This window comes from Bos indicus x Bos taurus, chromosome 22 (genome assembly GCF_003369695.1).
Source record: "Bos indicus x Bos taurus breed Angus x Brahman F1 hybrid chromosome 22, Bos_hybrid_MaternalHap_v2.0, whole genome shotgun sequence".
Classification (NCBI taxonomy): Eukaryota; Metazoa; Chordata; class Mammalia; order Artiodactyla; family Bovidae; genus Bos; species Bos indicus x Bos taurus.
Window position 1 is genome coordinate 8,882,806 of NC_040097.1, and position 20,815 is coordinate 8,903,620.

A 20,815-nucleotide genomic window follows, 5' to 3' on the forward strand; every position below is an offset into this window, starting at 1 on the left:
TCCTTTACAGATGCATTCCGGCCAATACATGAAGAAGGGACGGGGAATTCCAGTTTTGCCACAGTGCACCTTTGCTGAACTCAGGGTTTGGGGCAAGAAGAGCCACCAGCATCAGGAAGAGAGAGATGAAGAGAAGAGTGAGACATTATGTGCCTCCTGACAGAAACACCACCACTGCCTCTGAACATCCTGCAAAAATGTGGGGGTTAAAAAAGAGCCAAGCCTGAATTAATCTGAAGAAAAATGTGGGACTAATGAATATGTTCAGTGAAACCATGGGGATATCCTCAGTAGAACCCAAATTCTAGGACAAACCATTCAGTTTTACTCATGAAAAGTGTTACCATGAAAAAAGAAAAATGAACAAGGAACTTGTACAGCAAGAGACACCTAAGATTACAAGGGGGCAAATCAACCAACCACAACTTAGGGACCTTACTTGTACCTGATTAAGCAAACTTGTTTAACACGTTATGGGGTTTTATAGTATACATACATATATTAGAGTTCTTATCTGTTACAGTTATATATTGGGATATTTGCAGATAAAAGATATAACTAGAACTGGCTTCAGAATAATGGAGGTGAGCATACATAGATAAGACTGGCCACAAAAATAATAAATGCTGAGTAAAAAAGGACATCCAATTCACTTTATCATTTTTTTTTCTAATTTTGTATATGTATATGTTTGAAAAGTTTTAAAAAGCTTAACTGCTTCTTATTAACTTAAAAGCCATTGAGACGAGGCTGGTACCTAGAGGAGCCATGTGCTGCTGTTTCTCATGCAGGCCCCAGGCCCCACCCAGGGATGCCCAGTGGCCAGCACAAGCCCAGCCACGACCACCCAGCATCCACACACTGCCTCCTGTCACCCGCTCGCACCATCTGCCCCTGGGGCAGCACAGGTGTCGATACTGCTAATGAAGTGACCCTGCCAACAAGTCTCAGAAACCACTGACATACACGCCCCTCCTCACGAGGGTGAAATGGAACTAAATTGCTGCAAAATTTAAACTCTGATCATCCGCAGAAGTAGCTGTGATGGTCTCGCTCAATGGCCTTTTGGTTCTCAAAAAGGGGCATGTTTGTGTGTACGTGGGGGCATGTGTAGAGCCAACCAGAATCTTGCTCCAAGCCACTCATCTGTGCGGGAGCCCCAGAATTTCTCTCTGGGCAGAAAGAGGGCTTTCGGCGGGTCAGGGTTACATGCGTATGGCTGTTGGCCACCCTTCTACCATGCAGGTATGATTATGGTGGCTTTACGGAGGGGCCGATGGAAGGCGCAACAGTAACTTAGGCTAGGCTGTTTACCCTCATCTTCCCACCTGGAAACATCTCCACAGGCAGTTTCCTAAAGCTCTGCTGTTTAAGGAAGCCTCCTAAAACGAAATACTTGAAAAAAGTACATTCCCTGGCCCAAAAAAATCCTGTTTGAAGTCATGCGCAGGCAGTGTGGGAAGACCATAGTAGGTGAGAGATAAATGAGGACTATTTTCAGAGCTCTGACATATACCACACAACATATACTAACACATTTCTATTTCACACACAAACACACACACACAAACAACCCAATTCCCTCACTGTTCACATTCTGGTTCTGCATCTAGGCCAAAAGCCTGAGAGGAAAAGCTAGAGCCAGTGCCTACTGGGCCCCTCACAGGCTGGATCTTTATCACCTTAACCAGGTGCTACCTTTACACTTTACCTATCTCAATCTTTCCACACCAGCATGGCCAGTGTCTGGCCAACTTCCAAGTTAGCCCAGCACTGCCCACCTGAGTGCCAAACCATGCCAGGAAGAGCCAGTGGTGGGGAGATGCCCAGGAAGGGCATGAAGCAGGGGAGTCAAGTGGGGGAAAAAACAGGTGCTCTATGTTTGCACCCCCACAGCAGAACTGCGGGGTGGGGGCCTCTGTAACCCATGGGCAGGACGGCATGACCACTGAGACGGCAGAGGATGGAGCCTAACAGTGAAGACAGTAAGCAGAGTGGGACTTAATTCAGGTCAGGGCGGCAAGGAGAAGGAACTGAATGAACAAGGGAGACCAGGACAGCGCTCTCCTCTGGGAGTGGGAGAGAAGCAAGGCGGGCGGCGGTGAGGGCAGAGCCCGCCTGCTGTGGCCTGTCACAGGGGCGTGGAAAACGCACGGGGTGCCCTCCACGTGCTGGATGGCAATGGTGGCCAGCACAGTCTCTCCCAGGACCGCCCTTTGAGCTCTAGATACGTGTGTCCCCAACACAGATCTTAAGGGTGGCACAGAGTAGCACCATGATAGACAGGATGTCTGAATGGGACAGGGAAGGAGAGAAAAAGAAAAGGAAACTGGAGGAGAAAGGGGTAGAAAAGGGCAACAGTGAGGGAAGGAGAGCAGAACGAAGAGAAGGAGGAGGCGGCAGAGAGAGGAGGAGAAAGAGCAAGAGCGAAAAAGAGAGCAGAGTCATGAAAATGAAGGGAAGACCCAGGAGGCGGGGAGGGCCTGGTCACGAACTCCCTGCTCTAGAGCAGCAAGGACTCAAGGACGGGCTCTGGAGGAATCGTGACATCTGTCCCCAGGTCAGAACCAACGCATCCCCAGGGGCGGACTTGAGACAGACGATGGGCCAGCTGCTGACCACATCCCTCAGACCAGGTCTCTGACAGCAAGGCCTCCCACCACAGGGGCAAAAAGATGCCAAGTGGGTGTCACCCAGCTGTCATTCAGGGGCTCACAAGGGACACCCAGACTGAACTCATGTGAGCATCAGGGTCTCCCCCGAATCCATTCACCCACCAGTGAGGGGGTGGCCCTCTCCCCAGTGCGCCCCATGGGGGGCTTGGCCTCAGACACCAGTGGCCCCGAGCGCATACTTACATTACCACCTCCAGGGACATGCTTAATATTGTCCTTGGAACCACACTTGGACTGAATATGGCTGTAGCTCACTTTTTTGGAGACTATCTGGACCTGGAGTGTTAGAGAACAGAAAAAAAAAAAAACAACACAAAGGGAGAGGGCTGGTTAGAACCGACATGGGGCAGGCAGTGAGTCCAACAGTGACCATGACGGGCGGCAGATGGTGCTGTTAAAACCCTACCTCCAGCAGAACAGCTGTGAACAGCACAGGGCAAGGGATGGGAAGGAGCAGGAGAGAGAGTGAAAACACGAACAAACAACACAAAGACAGTAGATGTCGCCAGAGTGCTACACGGACATCCTCGCCGCTCCTGGGGCCAGCTGCTGTGGCCTCAATCCCCATCCACCACAGCCCACCCGCATCTGTTCTCTCCCCGAGGCTCCTCTCTGCAAGAGTCCTGCTCATCTGGACCCATCCTCACCCAAGGACGGCACCTCCCTGAAATCTAGGGCCTGAAATCGCTGCAGAAAGACCTGCTCTGGGAAAGCAAAGGCTGCACGGAGAAGTCTGGGGCAGCTGGCTCCCGACTCAGATCTGATCCTGACAGGAAGGACAGCAGAGGCTGCTGGACCTGCGATGCAGAGCCCTGGGCACCAGGGGGCACCACCACAGCCACTGCTACACTACCACGGTGAGTCCATTTCTCTCAGGGCTAAAGAAAGGGTGTTGCAATTGCAGTAAAGCTCTGGTCTTTTTTGATGCCAAGGTAAAACCTCTTCCACAGTCCTCCAGATGCCCAACCTTCTGTGTCCTGAGAGTTTCACGTGCAAAGAGACCAGGTTCTGGGCAGGGCTGCAGTGAGCCACAACTGGAGGGCACGCCCACTGTGCTGTACACGAACAGCTCCACTTGAACAAAGCAACATGAAGGCCCAGGCTCCAAGTGGGACAAAGAATTCTTTTTGAGGCTTCTCAAGAGGGAACAGTTGCCAGCTTCCTTCCTTTCCTTCCTTAGAGCCCATCCCAAGTGATGCAGCCCCCAAACTGAAGAGTTCTCCACAAAGTAGAGAAATCTACTCTGAGAAACTCCAACTTCTTAGCAACATCAGTGACAAAACCACTTTCCTAATGAACCAGGTCTGAACCAGAGGCCTGTACAGGACCTCTGGAAGGCCCTGGGAGCCATGGTGCAGCCTTCCATGCCTACCAACCACACAGAGTCCTTGGCCTGAACCCTCCCATCCTGGTTCCTCAGGGCTGGAGCTCAGGCTTCTCTGGCAGCCCCCGACCACCCATCTGCCACAGAGAAGGGCAGAAGGTTCCCAGGGCAAGAGGAGGGTCCTGGCTCCAGGGTGTGGAGGCAAGGGGAAAGAACCTAGCACCCCCACTCACCTCTGCTGTCCACATAATGCTGCAATCCCTATGTCGAGTGTGTTTTCTACTGGGAAATGGGAATGAGCATGCTAACTTTCAGTTCAGAGGTCCTTGGGGAACCAGGGAAGCTATTTTCACACCCAGCGGTGTGGAGAGGGGCCTTCAGTTGAAATTTAAGTGCAGGGCTCTGGGGTTCCTGGTGCTGGAAGGTTGCCATGTCTTATTGAGGAAGAAGGTGGATGCTATGGGCATAACAGGTTTCAGATCAAGGTCAGTGTGAAGGACGTGACTGAAAGTCTTTGCATCCATTTTATCCGCCTGAATAAATATCCCCTAAAGGGCTAACGGGCTCCCAGCTCTGTTAACTTTCAAGGTTATTAGAGAAAATTTTCTGATGCCTGAGTCATCAAACACAGAGGAGGGAACATGGGGAGGAGTAGAAACTAGTTGGGGATAGGAAAAAGGTGCAAAAGAAGGGAAAGTGACTCAGGCTGGAAGAAACAGTTGACCGTCTTTTACCTTCAAGAGGTAAAAGTCTAAATAAAACTCACTTTCCCCGTAGGCGGTTTCTGTGCATTGCCAATTGGGCCGGCTGCTTTAGTGACTGCGTTAGGTTCAGGCTTTCGAGCTGGAGCAGCTGCCTCTGTTTTTTTCTCTACTTTGGCCTGGATGGAGATAAAGGGAGGGCAAATTTCAAACCAAGAGGATAACAGCCCAAATGCTAGGAAAGGAAGAAGGCTGAAGGGGACTCGAATCCAGGCCAGGCCACCATGCAGAAGCAGGTCACCCTTGCTCCTAGAAAGAAAACAACCATTTGCCAGGGCAGACCAAGCTGGAGGGAGAGGGGTTGCAAACCAGTCTTGAGATACAAGGAAGAGATCAAGACACCATTCGTGGAGAAGAGGCAGGAAGAAGGGATAAATATGAGTGTGTACCAGGGTTTTCAAATCACAAGCCACCCCTCCCCGGGCCCCATGTTCTGATACGCTCCAAGCAAGCTGCCATGGTCACAGGAAGCCAGTGTTGATGACGGGAAGTGTCACACCCTCAGGTATGTTGGAACAGAAAATACTTTCATCACCAGGCTGAGTTATTCAACCCCCCACCAAGACCTGTAGCAAGTTTTGCACCACGTACGCGTAAGAGCACAGAAGTGGGGAAGGCCATCAAGACCCAGCGCAGCACTTGGCTGCCTACGCCAGCTACACTCTCTCGGCACAAGCAACCCTCAGGCCCTCATCCCAGTTTTCCATAAACGCCTTCCAACAGAACAAGGATTCTGTCTCATTTTGGACCCCCTTCAATGTTTTCAGCAGCTCTGGATTGAAACAATGTAAATGTCCTACTCTGAGTCAGGGGAGGCGGTGGCAGCGGTTTAAGCCTAGAGAACGATGCACGGGATGAGGAGGTCACTGCTCCAGACACTGAACCTGGACTCTTGCCACCACCTTTTCACACACAGAAGCCCCATGGTTGCTAGCAATTAAATAATTCTAGGGTGGATGTACTCAGAAAGTCCTTCAAGTGAAGAGCATGGTTCTCCACCATGACACTCTACCACAGTCCTTTTGTTTAGGAAAGCCAGGGATAGAAGAAAGTCACCCTGGCCACAAGAGGACACTAGTCCTCGTCCAGACAGACTCTTCAGCCATGACACACAGCTCAGGGAACTAGAGGCAGCCCATCTTCTGCCTAGCCTGAGCAAGGAGAAGGAACAAAATGGACCAGGTTCCTGCCCAATGTCTCTCACCTATGCAAGGCTCAGAGGCATTCTCTGTTTCGTAAATAAAGCACAACCCTTTGCCTCCAAACAAAAATGTAAGCCCAGACCCCAATATGCAGACTAGGAGAGGAGAAGAGAAAGCCTGAGCTAAGCCCACTTGCATCCTGTTGCTGGGAGGTGGAGCCCAGGCTGAAACTCCCTGACACTGAACCCACTGACCTGACTGTCCCCTGCATGGTGGGCCCCTTGGGCTTATGCAAGGACATGCCTGGGAACAGTGCTTAGATGTGGCAGAGGATGAAGCAGGGGCCAGCATGCCAGGGATCCAAGCTCCCTGGACTCACCCGGCCTCCTCCAGGCTGGTGCTTGATGTTTTCGGTGGAGCCGACCTTGGAGCGGACATTTTTCAGATCAGGGGCAGAAGCGTTGGCAGCCACACGGCCCAGCCTCGGGGCAGAGGAGGTGGGCTTGGCTGCTGTGGGCTTCTTGTCCACGGGAGGAGTCCCGGAGGGCCGGGGAGGCGTGGCTGTGGGCCTGGCTCTGCTCGGAGCCCCTGCTGGGGGTGCTGTCCCAGGGACGGTGGTGCTCTTCTTCACAGAACTTGTGGTGGTGCTCTTTGGGCGACTCAAGTCAGCTGCTCAGGGAGGAACAGGAGATAATACGCGTTCGGGGAGAAAGCAAAAGGGAGCCTTAAAGCCACGGAAGATGTGGGGTTTAAATCCGGATTCCACAACGTGGGGAACGGGTCTTACCTGGTGCAGACTTTGTAGCTATCTTCTTGATCTCTGCAGGTTTCCCCTCAGTCTTGATTGCTGCACAAATATACACTTTTTAATATCATGTTTAAATAAGATGATCCACTGAATGGTTCATCCTAAACTGAGATTCATGCATTCGTTCAACAATGACTGAATCATTTGAGTCAGGGACTGTGTTAGGCTCTGGGAACAGGCTAGTAAATGAGACAGTCAAGTAGACACGCCCAGACGGAGAGTCCAACGCCAGGCATTTGGTCATTTCTACGGTCTTGACAATGCTTCCACATGGCCTTTCTTATTACAAAGATCATGAACACAAAGTGCTGGGTGCTGTGGAATTACGAAGAAAGGAACAGTACATTCTACCTGGGAATTCATGAGAGTTCCCTTCACTCAGGATTATTCTGGATACACATAGCTGCTAACCTCACGTGGAGATTGAGGCTCCACTTTTCAATGGGCCCATGAAGGACTGGTTCACAAGTCCTTCTATCTATCTACACAGCTGTCTGGAGCTGTCTGGGGTAAAGCCACTGGTTCCCGTGGGAGGGACATTCAGTACTCACCAGTGGGCCTCTTGGGCAGGGGTGTGGACAGGTTCCTACTGGTTGACCCAGGTGAAGCAAGAGTTGCAGTTGCTGGGGCTTTGGGAACAGCCTGGGTGCTCTTGGAGCCAGGTTTGACAGCTGGGGCAGAAGCCGGCTTGGATGGAGAGACCCGCTTCTCAGGAATCTTTGCCTCTGCAACAGGCTGTCAAAAATGGGAAAGTGGCAATGAGAGCGGTAGGTCAGGAATTGCCCCAGGAAGTCACGCCAAAGGATGCTTCCATATAAGCAGATGTCAGAAAACGAGAGCAGTGGGCTTGGCAGCTACTAATAGGAAATATGTGGCTCTAAGATCAAAGTCCTCCAGACAACGTGGGAAATGGCCATGTAGGGTGCCTTGTGACCGGGATCAGGAAACAGGGAGTCACACCACCTCAGTCCAACCTGAACCAGTGAGGATGAACAGCCCTAGAAATACACCACACTACAAACTATGTCGGCCTCCGGATTCAGTGCATTAAATACTGGTGCATTTAATGTAGTAATACTTGACCAGAGAGTAAACGAAATTATAAAAAATTACAAATGCTTAGTCCAATCCAGCTATTCTGTGGGCTAAGACGCACCCTGTGAATTCTGAACAGGATGGGGCAGCAGATGGAGACTGCATTGGCCAAATCAATCGGGTCAGAAGCCTAAGCTCCAGCTCCAGGCAGCCCCTCGACTCACGTGTGCTCTTGGGCAAATCACTGAGCCTTTCTGGGCTTGATTCCCTCGTCTGGACAAAGGAGGGCAGAACAGAGGATCACTAAGGATCAGCTCCATTAGGGACTGGAGGATGAGAATTCTGTAAGAGCACAGGGACAAATGGGAAGGGGCGGGTGGAGGGTGTGGGCCTGACAAGCAGAGGGCAAGAGGAGGCTGATGCCAGAGGTCTGACTGAATGCCAAAGGGAAAAGCCCCTCAGGCACAGACACAGGCATGTGGCACAGACACAGCTCCTCTTCCATGGAGGCTGGGCACACTATCACTACCAAGAAAAGGAAGGAATCAATACAGGCTGGCGTCTGCAGGAACACAAGATGGACAGACCTACCATGTTACTCAAGAGAGTAAGCCAAGCCAAAGGCACAGCGGATCTGTCTCTTATACTCCAGAGAAATGGCCATTCAGAGGGTAGGATGTGGGCGGAGACAAGGACATTGCTTAAATGAAAAATCAGCTAAGGAGGTTCTTAGAAATTAAGGGTTGGCACCGATTTAGAGAAAATCTAACCCTAATGACCACTGCTACAAATGAAGGGCCCAAGCATCACGTAAAGAACCTAAGGTTGGAATCAGGGAAATGGTCCAACTACCAGCTCTGTCTAGAGAAAGTCATGGGTTCCGTGGAGGGGCACTCCTGCTCTATTTGCTGTAAAATGTTAAGGACTAAACCAGGACCTCTCTGGCAGCTCTTTTCAATTTTCAATACAGTCAGTCAGAATAATCGAATGGGGTCTTATATTTTACTAGTAACAGTAACAATGATAAAATAATTTAGAAAACGGTTACAAGGGATAGAAATCTCTGAAAGACATGACATTCTTCAGGCTGCTTTTGGCCTCAGCGAACTGCAGAACTAGCCTGCTCTCGGAGTTACTCTCCTGATTTCTCAACTTTTATTTTCTCCTCTGTCAGACTGACAGATCTGAATAGTTTTATCCCCTTTGTTTCTGTAAATCTTTCTACCAAAATAAGGAAAAAACTAGATTTCATTAGGCTTTAGTTTTTATCCATCTCTCAAAATATCTAAACATCTATATCTTATCTAAAAGATAAAGAGTGTTGATAGAGGCCCTGAGCACAAGCACTGGAGTTAGACCCAAGTTCAAACACAGGTTCCTCTGCTTACTAGCCCTTAACTAAGCTATGAAATGAGAATGCAAATATCCTATCCGTATCACGGGTTTCTGAGAGAATTAAAGGAGTTAATGTCTATAAAGCAATCTGTACAGTATGCTCCATTTTTGTTATTGTTATAGAGTGAATTTCACCAGATGGCACCCATTCCTTCCCATGGCCTCTGTCTCCCTCAAGATTTGCTGCTAAGAAAGTGTCAGGGCGAAGCTGCTGCCATGGCTCCAGCCACCCTTCCTCTGCCCCCTTATTCAAATAAATTGTTTTCTAAAGATCAGGAAAAGCATTCAACTTGGTAAATAAGGATCAGAAAGTGTTCCGAGATTTTCTCATTCCTAGTCTATACTACGATTTCTCAGTTTCTTGGCCGCGGTTTCAACCTAGCCTACGATTCTTAGGTTCCACCAGTTTTATGTACTAGATTAAATTAAAAACAATATTATTTTAACATGCTAAGCTACTCTCCATCATGAATTTGAAGAGTAACATCAGGCTGACCTAAGGCCATTCTCAAAGAAAACAAGATGTTAAGAAAAGGCGCCACAGAGTCCACCCACCCTTTCTTCCCATACCAATCCTGTGAAGTTAAGGTTGTTCTGAACTGCCCAGTTCCTAAGTAGTAATGTGTGGGTGACCTAGAAAACTGAAAAACTTCAGAAGGAGCCCAGGGAGAAGAAGCCTAATGCCAGGAGCAAGTAAGTTATCACATGATGCTGGAATCTGCTGAGATAAGCTGGAAGAGCTAATCATAATCAGCTACTGGAGGAAATTCACTTCTCCAGGATGATTAAGAAGAAAGACAAAGAACTGAATCTGACTGAGACTCTGATGTCAGAATTATACCAAAAGTGAGTATGTGATTGGCATGAGGAGTAGGGGAAACTAGTTAACAAGTATTGAAATAGATGAAGAGTAAGGAGGAGCTGGGAGAAAGGAGTGGAAGCAGAGGCAATATTGCCCCCAACCAGGGCAGAGAAAGGCACCAAGTGAAAAAGATGGTGGGGACTTCCCTGGTGCTCCAGTGGTTAAGACCCTGCACTTCTGACGCAAGACAAAAGGGTTTGACCTCCGGTCAGGAAACTAAGATCCTGTAGGATGTGCAGTGGCCAAAAGAGGTTAAAAAAAAAAAATGTAGAAAAGGCCTTCAAATGTCATGGCTGCATCATGGGTGCCCAAAGTGATTTGAGTTAACCTTTCCCCATTTCCTTTTCCTAGCCCCCCAGCCTATTTCCATGTCTGGAAGCAACAGCGCCTAACTATCTGATGCTGGGAGGGGAGAACTCTTCCCAGGCACAGTGCTCAGGTGGCTACTTACCTTGGGCTTCGTGTCTTTTGAAGGTAAGGTGGAAGGCCTGGAGGTGGCAGCAGCAGGGCGTTTGGGTGGGGCAGCTGGTACTGAGCCTGAAGCAAGGCTCATGGGTTTTTTATTCGATCCACCAAGGGTGGTGGGAGCTGTCTGCTTAGGGAGAGAAGTGGGCTGTGTTTTGGCTTTCGATGTTGAAGTCTTTGCAGGTTGAGTGGTGGCCAAAGGCTTTAAGTTGATTTGTTTTAGTTTTTTTTAAAGGGCAACATCAAACACACAGACAAGAATAAAAACAAATTAAAAAAAAGTATAAATTGCACAATTCAAAGTAAAACTCTAAGCAATGAGGAAAGATGCAACTGAAAAGTAGCATTCCTTTCTTCTGAGCTCAGTCAATAGTGGAAAGATGCCAGGATGAGCATAAAGAAAACTGGAAATTGTTTCTTAATGACAGTGTCACTAATTCCAATAGTTGGACATCTCAAGATTTAAATTCAGTAGTAACTTTAAACAATTAACTAATTTTTGAAGGCTGCAATAATTCTGTGAAGAAAGTCACCAGCAGGTCATTAACTATTTACTATTTGTAACTCTGTGATGTAATATCAACCACACTAAAATGAGCATTTATACTTTAGAATAAGTGTCTGGAGCTATATTCCACCTTAAAAATCTGTGCTCCTTTTTCATGAAGAAAGACTTCAAAATGATTTCTGAATAATTCTGTAATTCCCTTTATTGGTGTTGTTAAAGGAAGCAGAAGTATCTACAGAACAAATATTCAAGATAATAGGGTCAAAAGCAGAGATTTAAGGGTTTGAGTTAGGCCATCATGATAAAATGGGAATATAAAATATTTTCTAAGCATGTTTGAACTTGAAGAAGGAGAACACATTATTAGCTCAGAAAAAAGTAATTTCACTTGCATAATCCAAACAATAATAGCAGAAGGTAGTTTTAAAAAATTACAGCAGAAGACAACCCACCATTCTTGCACTTACCTTTGTTTTCTTCTCTGGGCTTGGTGGAAGCTCCTTGTTTGGAGGGGCGGTGATGTCATTTCCAGACACGCTTCCGGTAGGTGGTCCTTCTTCTGGTTTGGCTACTCCTAAAGGGGGGAAAGTTATGCTAAACAAATGTTTTTAACACTCATTGTGAAGACGCAAGTCTTTGCAGCGAGTGACACACCACTAACTAGCACTTCATCCTGACAAAATCCACAGAACTCTGCAGCTGAAAGTGGACAAGACTCCACCGTTTCCCTCATTGTGACGAAGGACAGTTTTAGATTCCAGCCTGTCCCTGTGGAGAAGCAACCTAACTATGATTTGCACAAATGATCAATGGAAGGAAATAGCCCTTGAAGTTTCGTTTCCCTTCCCTGGAGACTGGCAAAGGCGTTCTGTCACCCTACCACTAACTCCCAGAGCAACAGGGACAAAAACCACTTCTACTGGAGTTTATCTCTTGGAATAAAGGGTGCTGAGAGATGGGATAAGAGCCAGATGATTATCCAATGGTCTCCCTTTACTTCCTTTCCCTGCAAAGCACCACTTCATGGAGGATGTGAGATGAACCTGATCTGGTTCTAGCGGTGACCCAGATTTCCAACAAGGCCGAGGAGACCCATGCAATCAGATCCAGGGCCAGAAATAAAGTCTATGGCCTAAGGCTATGCCCAGCAGCACCACTGTGGGGAGATGATTCCAGATTTCAATAGGCTACACCAGAAAGCATTTAAATACCACGAAACTTGTAACTTGGGTGTGGGGAGACCGTTCTAACTAGCACAATCTCTAGATGCCACAAAAGATAAGTTGGAGTATAGAAGAATAAAAAGGCTCAATGTGCCCCAAACAACAAGAAGAGTCAAAAGGCAAATGATAAACAGGAAAAAAGTATTGAACTTTGCATCAAATACACAGAGCTTATTAGGTTTACTCCTACAGATCGATAACTGCTATAAAGGCCAACAACCTACTAGAAAAATGGCCAAAAGAATATGAACGCAATTTACAGAAAAAGAAATACAGATCACTTTTGAAAATATGAAAAGATATCCAATCTTGAAGAGAAATGAGATGTAATTTCCAATCTAATATTTGTTAAAAGTCCTAAAATTTGAATGTAGCTGCTAGAGAGAATATGAGGATATACATGGCTGGCAAGTGTGTGAAGCGTACAACTCATATGCAGGGCAATCTCACAGTGCCTCTGAAAATTCCAAGTGCAGATAAATTCTAATTCAGAAGTACAATTCCTCAACATTTATCTTAGAGATATATTCACATACCTGCCAAATAGCGAATTTGCAAGCTCTTTCCCCAGAGCATTATTTCTAAAGGCAAAGTAATCAAACTACCTATAAGTCTGTTAACTGAAAACTAGTTAAAGCATACGGTAGAAATACCAACGTAACCTCTGAATCTGAAACTGGTCCAGAATCGGAATCTGACTGATAGGGAACAATCTCTTCTAAGCAAAAAGAAAAGCAAAGCACATAACTGTAGGGATAACACGAGACAATACACTTCTATTGCAAATATACTTGTGCATGCGTTTTAAAAAAGTCTTTGGAAGGATCGTGATGAAACAAAACAATGGTGATTTAATTCTGGGATGGGGTGGGGGTTGGGGCACAAAACTAAAGAGGCTATATGTTTATTTTTTTGTGTGTGTGTGTAATAAAGTTTTATTAAAGTATAAAGGAGATAGAGAAAGCTTCTGACATAGGCATCAGAAGGGGGTAGAAAGAGTACCCCGAGGCTTTATGTTTATACTAAAACTTTTTACTTTGAGGTACGGGTTCACAGGAAGTTACAAAGAAATGTACAGGGAGGTTCTATGCACTGTTCACCTGGTTTCCCCCAAAGACATCCTGCGTAACTACAGTACACTATCAAAACTGGGGAGCTGATGCCTGTGCGATCCACAGAGCTGCTCAGATCTGTCCAGTTCTGCTTGCGTTCGTTTGTGTGTGTGTGTGCCCATGTAAACAGTTCTGTGCAACGTTATCACACGTGCAGCTTTACATAACCACTGCTAAGAATCAAAACGGATTAATTGTTCCACCACCACAGAGCTCCCTCATTTCACCCTTTTTATTTTTTTCATAGACACCCCAGCCCGCTTTCCCTTTCCAATCCCTTAATCTCTGGCAGCTACTCATCTGCTGGCCATCTCTAAAATACTATTTCAAGACCATTGCGTAAGTGGAGTCATACGATGCACTACTTTCGTACCTGGCCTCTGTCACTGCACAGTGCTTCTGAGCTGCGTCCACGCTGTACATGATAAGTCCACGGCATGGCTGTACCGCGGTTTAGCCCTTTGTCTACTGCAGGACATTTTGGTTGTTTCTGGCTCTTTGCTATTTAGGAATTTTATTACAGGATTTTGAATAAAATAGCTTCTTTGTTACTATATGGAAATGCAGTACAGTTTCTGACATGTTCATAGGGTATCCTGTGACCTTGATAAACTAATTAGGTCTGGGGGTGCTGTTTCCGGGTAGGGACGGGGAGGGTTTCCCTGCATGTGTGGGCGGAGGCCTGCAGTGCTGCCAGGTGTGAAGGGAGGCCCGGATGACCTCTGCCACTGTACCTGCAAGATGGCTGAGCCCATCCCTCTTCCTGGAAATGGGTAGGGAAATAGGGCTTCTCCTTTCTGGGTCTTTTGGCAAAAGAGAGCAGGTCTTTCATTCTTTCTTTTTGTCTTTTCTTATTTTCTCCTTTTGAAAAAAATCTATGCTTGTTGATGATTGCAGGTTGAAGATACTCTCCAGTACCCAGACCAGGACACATGGGAGGGTCTACCTCAAGCCGTGAGCCCTATCCAGCCTGCCCTCTCCCTTCTTTCTTTCACATTCCTTTTCTGATTATCTGGTACATTCTTTCCAGAGTATTTAGCTGTATTTACAAGGGTGAGCATGAAAAAGTGAATCAATGTCACTTTCTCTTGGTAGGAGATTTTCTCAAGAATAGCATTTTGTACTTTTTGATGTTTGAAACCATATATATTTCTAGTCAAAATGGAACTTTTTTACTTTTAAAAATAAGAAAAAAGAAAACCACCCCCACCATGTAAGGTATTGGTAACGTCTTTGTTCTATAGCCAGCTGAAACAGGATCCCACCAAATGTGTGACTTGCTGTCACTGGCCCCAGACCACCACAAACATTTTTCAATAAGCACACGATTTTTCAGCAAACATAAACACTTCATGAACTCTCACTGCGATGAAACAACCACACGACATTTCAACCTGCACCGCTACCACAATGTCCCCACTGTTCCACAAAGGATGTTCAAAAGGAACACATACTGCTCCACAAAACTGCTCACTTCTGATGGATCTTTCCAGTATTTGTACTAACACATGCCGGAAAACACAGGCTCAAAATCACAGCATCATCTTCAATTCCTCCCTCCTCACTGCCCCGTCTCTCTCTCTCTCATCTTCCACACCCAGTTTTCAAGTCCAGTTGATTTCACCTATGTTACACTTCCCCTATCTCAGTAGTTCACCTCTTACTACTACACGAATCCCCTGTCATCAAGGGAATTTTTTTTCCTTCAAAACCTCTAACTTCCAGTTTATCTTATTTATTGAGAACAGGTGAACTCCTCAAAGCCAGTTTTGAGCCATACTGTCATAGGCAGGCAAGCAGGATAGCTTTTTGAGCATGAGAGTAATGTTTAAACATTTTACGGGGCAAATAAGCTTGGGTTCCATACAAATTTTTAGACTTGTTATCCCATTATTTCTTGCTCAGATGTACGGATGGCTTTGGCACATTTGGTCAACCTACAACCTTCTCCAGAGGAGCCCCAGATGAAGTGGGTTGCTCAAAACGGCCAACACTGCTGAAGGCAGCTTTGGAACCTGGCAAAGAGGTGACCAGACCAAGCAGAGACAATAAGATATATTTACTCATTCTTTCCCTAAAAGAAAGAAGATATGAAAACTATAGTCAAGCAACCTTGGGTTCCTGAGATATGAAATGGCATAAAGCAGGGCATAGAACCCAAAACCATGGCAACCAATGTCCTGTGCAGACCAGAGTCATAAAGGAAGCAAAAAGTAAGAGACAGCAGAGAACAGTTTCCAGAGGGGAAGAGAATGGAACGCATGTTTAGGGGGAGCAGAGGTCCTCAGAGAGACACATGATGGCTGTAGCCAAGCTACACTTCCTGCAAGTAGATTCCCTGAGACTGCCTGTCAGTAAATACCTTTTTTATAAACTAGAGTTCCTGTGTGTGTGTTCCTATTCTATGAAACTAAGTAGCAATTAAGAGAAGCCCCACAAATACTCATCACTATTCTTTTACCTAACGTGAGCTGTCTGAGCAGCACACCTTTGCCTGGAAGGCTTTCCCTCCACATAGTTAGGCAGGCTTCCAAGGCTACCTCCTCCAAAAAGTTTTCATGATTTAGAAACCCTCTCAACCCCACCTCCTCGACCGCCCTTGACCCAGCTAGTCACTTGATGGTGCCTAGGTAGTAACTGGCATATGATATGTGTGTTGAATAATGAGTCTTTATATAGCTTTATCTACAAATTTTAGCAGTCAGCATTCAAACATCTATAAGGTGAACAGATCAGTGAGGTTTATCAGTCATCTGACATTTTTTTTTTTCCTACCAGCATGAACTTCTGTTAGTGTGAACTAAGACAAAGTTGTTCTGAAATAAATATCTTCATTTATTACCACCTAGAAGGTATACAACACTGAATTGGGCACGTGGTGATCAAGGGAAAAAAAGATGAGACAATCCTATCCATGAGGACCTTACAGTTCTGCCACCATAGAAGGAAGCTATAGCATAGAACATTTGAGTCTTAACATTTTGGAGTCATAATAAATCATAAAGGAAATATGATGTTTATTTGGCCATCATTAAAAAAAAAAACACCACAAAACTATCAGTCTTCAAGGGTCCTTTCCCCAAGAAAATACACTTAATACTAAGAAAAAAAGTTAAAAATTTTTGAAAAAATGTACTGAGAGGTATAAATACTAGAGGAAACGGTTCCCAGAAATGGCTATTTTTTTCTTAAAACAAACAAACAAAACACACATTTTCAATCTGCATTAAGTAGCTTGTAAATCCTGATCCTTTGTCCTCAAACTGGACTCAGAGGAAAGCAAGCTTTTGTAGACCACCAACAATAAGACTGGTGGGGGGCTGGGGGTGGGGAAGAGAATAAAGGGCAAGAAGAAAGACAGGGGCAGCCGCAAGAACTGCAACCTTCGGCTGTTTATTAATTGCAAGTCTTTCCTCTCTCCTCTTTCCCTTTCTTCCCCTTCTCCCCACAAATCTTCCTAACACACATACACAGAGAGAAAATTAGAAGCAAGATTGGGTCAAACATGAGTAACAGGAAAAGAATATTAAATAGCCAGCTTTACAAGGCTCTTTTTCAGCTCAAACAAAAGTAAAACATTCTCAAAAGCAAAACGGGAAACAGCTCGCACCCAGACTGCGCTACTTAATGAGACGAGGCTAGTGCTGATAAAGCCATTGTGAGTCTACACAGTGACAGATTTTCAAGCAAGGAAGTCAATCGGTTGTGATTGGATGATTTAGGGCTTGGGAATCATCTGGTTCAAACCAACAGAGAGCTGAGGGGTGGGAGGATGGGGGGTGGGCTGGGCAGGGTGACATGAGGTCAAACAAGGGGCTCTGTGTCTTAAGCCCACCCCTCTCTGACCCCAATCGGCCCACGCCCTCAGTCCACACCATCTGTCACGCCAGCAGACATGCAGGCTGACCCAGCTGGAGTCACTTTGTGCACTCTCTCGCCTCACTCTCCCCAACCTTCCGACGCAAGGGAATTCAGCCTTCCCCAAGCAGTCACAGACTCCAGCAGGAATGAGCTGCCTAAGGCTCCTGCCGGTAATCTGTCACTTTGGTTCCTTCCTTGCTGTCTGCTTGTTCCCCATGGAGGCAAAATTTAGAAACATACCATCACGTGGGGTCTCTTCACACAGGAACGATGGAGTGCTCAGGGTTGCAGTGACCTCGATTTCCTTTTTCCCTGCCAGAACCGGCTGTCCTGGCTGTTTCTCACCTCCCTGGCAGACCCGGGAGCACGAATCCGTTCTTGTTTGACTAGTATCTTCCTGTCCTTTCTCTGTGCTGCTCACTTCAGGAATCTGCTCCAGCTTACCAGGGAGAGAGAACCCAGCAGTGCCCAGTTCCCTCTTCCCAGAGCTGCTGCTACTGCTGCTGCTGCTGCTGTGTTTGTTGCTGAAGTGGGTCAATTCTTCTCTCTTCTTGGCCACTGGTTCTTCACAGTTGAAAGGAGGTGTCTCTTCAGTAGACAGAACGGGCAGTTCTCCAGGGTTCAATTTGTGGCTGGTTGTCTGCTCCTCAGCCACAGTCATAGAGCGTCTAATGGCAGGAGTCCCCGGTTTTTTGGGTGCGGGACTCGGCACTGGGCTACTGGTGAGGGGCAGCAGGCCAGAAGAAAGATCTTCTCGGGCGGGACGCTCAGGATACTTGTCTGCAAGGTTGACAGCTGGGGGCACTGAGAGGTGAGAGCATTCAGACAGGGCCCGGCGCACTGCCTTTTTCTGCTGAGGGGCTTGCTCAAGCAAAGCCCCCTCCTCAGGAAAACTCAATTTCTCTACCTCCTTATCATGGACCTGGATATGAGAGCTGGCATCCCAACATTCTGGGGTGAACTCGACCCTTGTGATTGGTGGAACGGCAAGGGGTGAGTGCTCAACAGCTGGGGCTGGGTGGGCTACCGCCACCGGCAGTGAGGACCCACATTCGAGCTGCCTGGAGCTGGCACTCCCCACCCCAATCACCCGGCAGCCAGCAAGGGTGCCATTCTCCTTTCCTGGAGTTCCTTCCCTTGAGTGTTGAGGGACTTGAGCCTCTGACATTGGATGAAAGTTGGGGTTCCAAACACTGGTTTCCTGCTCCTTAACACACTGGGTGGGCATGGCAGCAGCCCCGGGGAAATGCAGATCTGGCTGGCTCTCAGTCTCCGGCGCATTCTTCCCCATCACCGTCCCCAGGACTGTAGTGGCTTTGTTTTTGTCTGGCCCCTCTCTGGGTCCCAGATGGAACTCGGCCGCCTTCTGGTACATCGAGCTCCCCTCTGAGGGATGGTAGGTGTCTGCAATCACATACCTGCTCGCAAGGTGACCCGAGGTGGCTTGATACTCCTTGCCCTGCGCTTCAATGCCGAGCTCTTTGTCTAGCTTCCCCTCAAAGAAGCAGAGCTTATTCTGCTCCAGGAAGCTGGCATTCTTCACAAGCCCGTCTTTCAGCTGCCCGTCCACGCTGACATTCAGCCCGATCTCATTCAGCTTGCCCTCTGTCCTCTGCCACTCAAACCTGGCTTGGCTCATTTCTTTCGGAGAGACTGCCCGGCACTGTGTGGGCTGGCCCTGACGGAGCTGGCTGGGAGCGGCGGTGTGCGAGGCTGGCTGCCTGTGTGAGAGCGACATCGCCTCTTCCACTGCTCTCCCCGCCTCGCTCCCGGAGCTCTCACACCACCTACGATCACATAGCTGGCAGTGACATCACACTGAGCCCCAGCATTCATGACAAAACCCATTCCCCCCCAACACTCCTCTCTCCATGAGCAGTTGGGTGCTAAATGTATTTACTAGCAGGAAAGGAAGGAAGGAATGAATGAAAAAGAAAGAGAAAACAAGGAACCTATTCCTTTCTGTACAACTGAATGTCACTGTTAAAAGTAAAAAGATAATTTTCTGCTAACTGGCATGCTGTTAAGATCTGCAATTTTAAAGATGGGACGGTGCTAATCTGGGTATGGAGGATAGTAATGATGCCAGCTTTCACCAATACAGATACATGTATACCTACACACTCGCTTATCTGACATTATGCTCACACTTCCACCCACTCAACAAAACTGTTTTAAAAATAAAGACTCATTTGCCAATCCTCAGCCACAACCCTTGAAGAACAATGACTCTATAAAAAATTGCTCATAATTTCACTTAAAAAAAACAAAACACAACAAAACCCTCAATGTAATATCAAAATTGGAGACATTCATTCCTCGGGGGAGGAGTAGGTTCACTGTCATAACAACTTGTCAAATTCACTTGAAAACTGACTTGACTGAGTCCCCAAAGCCCAGTGAAAGCTCCATCTGAAGCTCTGCATTGTGCAAGAGTCTAACAAATGGTTCATTCAAAGGTTTCTGTGATCAGTTCTTTGGCGACATGTATCCCAGCTGTAAGACACTTGTGTGACAATACGTCCCTCATACTTCTACTCCTGCCCCTGCTCCCTCTTGGCTCCTTGGACGAGCTGTGTCTCTCCTTCCTGCACCAACCCTGCTCCTTCTGGCCTGCTGATCACTGAGTTGCCACAGGAACACACTGGAGCAGTTCATCTTTCTTGGACCTCCAGCACGTAGGGATCTTGGCAATCTGTGGCCCACCAGAGCCCACTGCCCCTATGTAATTCAGTATAGTTCTCTGCTATCCTGAGCTTTGAGTTTACAAACTGTATATCCAGGACTGAGGGAACTACGAGAAAAAAGTCTCAGAAAAAAGGTTACACTGAAAGGAGATAGGTCAAACTCTGCCTTGAACAAAGCTGAGATTTGTTGCCTGGCCTGTAAGTCCCTAATTGAACTAACATAGGATATTGTGAAATATCCTACCAAGAGCACAAGAGATGTCTTTTTCTAAGATGAAGAAAAGTTGTTTTTTCTTTTTAAAATGGATTTTTTAAAAGCCATTTGCCATCGACTGCAATGATCTGATTATAGTTTTTAAATAATGTTTTTAGAAAAAAAGAGCAAGTTAAGATCGTTCTACTGTTGGTCTATAAAATGAGAGATTACCAAGGCCAGCCCAGGAAAGTTTCTTTCACTGGAGCATCTGTCTCCATTACTCGCCTTCTCTGCTTACTATTCATACCCTTCATATAATTTTCTCAAGTTCCCAACTAGAGTGCAGGAGCCACGCCTAACATGCTTCCTGCATTAACGTCAGTACCTGATACAGGCTATGTTCATGGGCGGAAGAGGCAGTGTCGCAATGCTGGAAAAAATGTGACTTTGACCTCTGTTCTGAACACAATCTGAACTCATATACACTGATCCTTCATCTTAACCTTAAGGAGCTCAGGGGTATTATAGATAAAAGCACAATAAAGGTGCACTGGCAATAAAATAGAGTCACCTTACGCTACAGCAAAGCTCTCACCAAGGAAAAACGAGCAAGAGGTATAATAAAATGAAAAAATGCAGGTGGTACCAACAGGGTCATAGTTCTAACCACCAATGGGAAAAACAAAAGACGAGCCTAGGTTACAAACAGGCTTAATGACAAAACATAGTCAAATTTTGTCTTTAAAGGCATGAGGAAAGTG

General features: G+C 46.8%; 1 protein-coding gene across 14 annotated transcripts in view; it reads right to left on the reverse strand.

Moving 5' to 3' along the window:
• MAP4 (microtubule associated protein 4) overlaps window positions 1–20,815 on the reverse strand; it is a 101,348-nt gene that overhangs the window by 6,727 nt on the left and 73,806 nt on the right. For 5 of the 14 annotated variants that reach the window (XM_027523312.1, XM_027523310.1, XM_027523313.1 and 2 more), the window contains 7 exons: window positions 11,443–11,549; window positions 10,454–10,669; window positions 7,262–7,445; window positions 6,690–6,749; window positions 6,282–6,571; window positions 4,766–4,879; window positions 2,859–2,951 (listed from right to left, as the gene is read on the reverse strand). In XM_027523312.1, coding sequence (XP_027379113.1) covers window positions 2,859–2,951; window positions 4,766–4,879; window positions 6,282–6,571; window positions 6,690–6,749; window positions 7,262–7,445; window positions 10,454–10,669; window positions 11,443–11,549 — 1,064 coding nt within the window. The remainder of the gene's footprint in view (window positions 1–2,858; window positions 2,952–4,765; window positions 4,880–6,281; window positions 6,572–6,689; window positions 6,750–7,261; window positions 7,446–10,453; window positions 10,670–11,442; window positions 11,550–20,815) is intronic. The other 9 variants (XM_027523315.1, XM_027523321.1, XM_027523316.1 and 6 more) reach the window with 4 other exon arrangements.